At 41.3% G+C, this 4232-nt stretch overlaps 1 protein-coding gene across 1 annotated transcript in view; it reads left to right on the top strand.

Moving 5' to 3' along the window:
• PFDN1 (prefoldin subunit 1) overlaps positions 1-4232 on the top strand; it is a 58516-nt gene that overhangs the window by 28086 nt on the left and 26198 nt on the right. The window contains exon 3 of the mRNA XM_019534791.1: positions 2578-2662. Coding sequence (XP_019390336.1) covers positions 2578-2662 — 85 coding nt within the window. The remainder of the gene's footprint in view (positions 1-2577; positions 2663-4232) is intronic.

Below are 4232 nucleotides of genomic sequence, written 5' to 3'. Positions count from 1 at the left end.
TACTGGGATCCTATGACCCCAGCTGACTTCTTGCCCTTTGGGCAGGGGGCTGGACTCAATGATCTCCCGCGGTCCCTTCCAGCCCTAATGTCTATGAAATCTATGAAAGTAGAGTGTTTTTTCGTCTGTCATTGAGTACAGTCCATGCAGTCTTAAGTAGATGATGACCTCTATTACATAGCTGGGTTTTCTTAGCCTGTTGACTGAGTACTTGGAATTGCTTTTGTTATACTGAAAGCAGATGTCTCAAATATTTCTCATAGAGGATGAGAGTGAATAACTTCTGAATGTGAATGTACTGTATTTATTTGAATATGACTACCCCAATAATTAAGTTCTATATATGAAAAAATTATAAATTTGATATAATTTTCCAGGTATAGAATCTAATTACTGGAGGTTTGTCTTGAATTTGTCCCCTACCCACTGATACTGCATGGAAAATAAATTTGGGGAGGAGGCCCCTCTGTCCCCTGCAGCCTTTCATAAGACTGAAATAAACAGAGATGTAGTAATTTGCATGTAAAGCCCATAGACTTAGTTCTTCCAGAACTGGTGCAATTTATCTTTTCTGGAGCTGCTGCAAGTTTTAGCACAGGTACTCCATAAACACACTTTTAAGTCGGACTTTGGCATCTACTTATACATAATATAAACTATGCAAAATATTAGTCTAAAGCCAAAAGGCTCAGGATTTACCATGTTGTTCATTGGGTGGGCCTCACCAGAGTCGTCAACACTTCAAGCCATGGTGACGCCACTACTTGGTACAGCTTAACGCTACTCCAGATACCACCCAGAAAGGATCCATGTGCTAACTAGCACCCACTCATGACTGGGACTGGGTGTTCTTGCCATGAGTCTTGGGATCCTCTGAAAATTTATGTGCAGATGAGGCACAGGGAAACCTGGTCTGGCTTCATGTCACGGAAGGTGGGGCCACAGTAACTATATGCAACAGGCTGAGAGAGGCTGACGGGGATTCTTAGTGAACTGTTTGAGGCTCAATTTGGTGATGTTTGCCAGACATATAATGCTGGTGAAGAAACAGCTATTATTGGAAATGGGAAAGAAAGATGCAACTCAACTGTAGGAGTGAAGAGGAAGTTGAAGTATATGCAGTGTGGTGGCTCACCATGACCTGAAAAGAGTTGGTGTTCAGGAGAACTGTGCTCAATGGATGCTACCATAAATTTTATCCAGGTGGGCTGTGCTAATTTCTTTATGGTAGGTTCCCATCAGCATCTTGATCTTTTTTTGGCTAAGATCAAATGTAGATCAAAGGCCTTGACTCTGTGGCTATGATGCAGAGACCTTCCCCCATGCCAGAGCATGGCAGCTGTGCCACAGTGCTGTCCAGGACTGACTAGCCAAGGCCATCCTGGTCTCAGCAGGGTCTGTATCCATCAACTGCATCATCCTAGGCTGCGAAAGTCAGCTACTCCTGGACATCATTGTGACCAATGAGGACAGCAAATGTTGTGATGGTAGATGTCACCATCCTCTTTGAGACCCAGCACCAAGCCTTTGTTAAAGCCTGTGAAAGGAAGCATGAGAAGTACCAGTTGCTGGCAGACATCCTGTGGAGCTGGGGCTGTGAAGTGATGGTTGAGGCGCTGGTTGTCAGGGCACTTGGAGCATGGGACCCCAGCGACGAGAGCGTTCTCCATGCCTGCTGCGTATCCCACTGCTACAGCAAACTGATGTGGCATCTCACAATGTTCAACACTGTTCGCTGGTCCAGGGATGTCTATGTAGAGCACATCACAGGACAGTGCCAGTACTTACTTGCTTCCAGTTAGGTGGGTCCAAGAGGGGACTGCCTGACCGAATCCCACTACTACATCTAAAGGATTGCCAGGACTTTCTAAATCCTGGACTCTTCCCTACCCCCATAACTGTATCCAACATCTTTCTTATAACTGTGTGTGTGCCTACAAAACATCTCCCTACTCAAGTGTGGTATTGTGGTGTTGTGGGAGGGTGTCAGAGCTGGCTCTGGCCCTCCTGGCGCTGAACTGGTATTGTAATATCTTCCAGTGCCAGTTCCCTGTGGAGGGAACACTCACCTGTTGTTTTTTGTTGTTGTTGTTTTTTTGCGGGGGGGGGGGAGGTTTGAGATACTGAAGGGAACCGTGTGTATTTTTGGCACCAGGAGGAGGGTGTTGGAGTGTTCTCTGGCTTTTCTGAGTACCAGCCTGGTATTGCACTACCTGTAGACCCTGTGTTCATTCCCTTCAGGGGGAGCAACTGCAACTGCCTGGTTTTTTGGGGGTTTTTTTCAATTTGCCTGAGATGAGCCATGCGCTTTATAATTATGTTCAGTTTTAGCTGCATTTAATCAGCTTCATAGTTGTTTTCCATTTCTGAGTACATGCTTTTAGCAGCAGTTCAAAGATAGACAATGTACTCAGTGAGGTTTCCTCGTGTGTGAATGTAAGCTTGAGAGCTTCCCCCCCGCCATGCTGACTAGAGGGAAAAACTCGTCTTTTATTTAAGTAAATATGGTAGTTTAAGCGGGTGAGGGTTAAATCTTGGAGACTGTGGTAAATGTCTGACTTTCTTTTTTTACTCTAGGTTTATCCTTCAGTCAAAGGGAATGATTCACAGTCAGCTCTTAGAAAAACAGAGAACAGCAGAAGAGAAAATTAAGGAATTAGAGGTAAGCTTTAAATGAATGAAGGTGATGGCAGTGGAACCTTCAGAAAAAATCTCAATGAGTTAGTCTTTGTCTTTTGTGCAATTTTATTTAATACTTTTTATCTTAAAGGATAATAATATATTAGAACTTTTATTCGCCTGAAATGCAGTGAGGTAGAATGGACCAAGTCTCTTAGGAACACCCTGGATGTAATTAATGATTTAGTCATTTTATATTGTTTGAGTGATACGATAAATATATGGGAAATATGCAGTAGTTTCATTTGATTAACATCCTTTGCCAGTGCAAATTTGCTGAAACAAGAACTTTTATCCACTGCATCTTGACAAACATCTAGTGGTTACAAACAAGTGTCACTGTATCTGCTCTTGGCCTTGCTTACACTTGTTAATTCCACTGTTTCAGAAAGATTAATGCTATAAATGTGGTGGTGTTTCTTGTTTTATTAATGCTTGTAACATCTAAATAATTATTAGCATTTTGACTGAAGATTTTTTTTTAAACTAGGAATGTGTTTGACCAATCTGATGCATTAGTACAGGCTTTGGAGAGGCAAAGCTATTGAAGAAAGTGGAGGACTTGGTTGTATATATAAAAGCATTGTGTTTTCAAATACTTTACATAGTTTTACTCTGATAAGAAGCACTATGGGGTTCCCAGTGTATTGATTCTCAGTGACACCAGATTAATTCTACCCTGGGGTGATTTAAAAAAAAAATGTTTTGTTTTTACTTTTTTAATATTTATTTTTTACAGTTGCTAACCCTGAAAAGTCAATTCAGTTTGTTCTGATTCCAGGCTAAATGTTATCTTTTGGATCACTCTCTTTAAAGAATCCATGATCAAAGCTTAATTAATGATTCTCTTGAAGTAGAAGGCAGAATAGAATCAAATTCATTTTATTGAACATCTGTCTTGGTTGTTGGGCCAGATTTTTTTTTCAGTGATAAGCCACACTAAGTCCCAGCATGCCCTGGAGTAGAAATGGTCCTTCAGTCTTGGAAATCAGGTTCTCAGATAGCATGCAGTAAAATGTTTGACCAGGATTCTGAATGGGAACTGATCTGAGGTGTAATAATATGCTGGTTGGGGATATTTTTTTGGAGTATCCATTGTAGAGTCTGAGCATTGTAGAGTCTGAGCACTTAATGGTGTGAAAGTCTTTTTTGGCATTTCAAAAAGAAGTTTAGAGAAAAACAGAGAGAGAGTGTGAGTAGAAGAACTTTCATTCTGCATTTCCTTTCTTCCTAATCAGGATTTTTTCAAGTTAGACACTTGAAAGTAGTATATTCTTTAAGCTGGTGAGGTGTTTCTTAACCTTAACTTCACCATGACAAGACCCTGGTGTGGGGGAATATGTTCTTCCTAGATTAGCGTCTTAATAATAGTAGAGCCTGAGGAAAATTCACTTAACTTCTGACATTTATTTCTAATTGTGTTAATTTTAAAGGAGAGGAACAAATACCTATATCTAGGGGCAGACGTTTCATAGATTTCATAGACATTAGGGCTGGAAGGGACCTCGGGAGATCATCGAGTCCAGCCCCCTGCCCAAAGGGCAAGAAGTCAG

The sequence above is a fragment of the Crocodylus porosus genome, unplaced genomic scaffold, assembly GCF_001723895.1.
Source record: "Crocodylus porosus isolate Cpor-Errol unplaced genomic scaffold, CroPor_comp1, whole genome shotgun sequence".
Lineage (NCBI taxonomy): Eukaryota > Metazoa > Chordata > Crocodylia > Crocodylidae > Crocodylus > Crocodylus porosus.
This window is presented reverse-complemented; position numbering and strand designations above follow the sequence as displayed.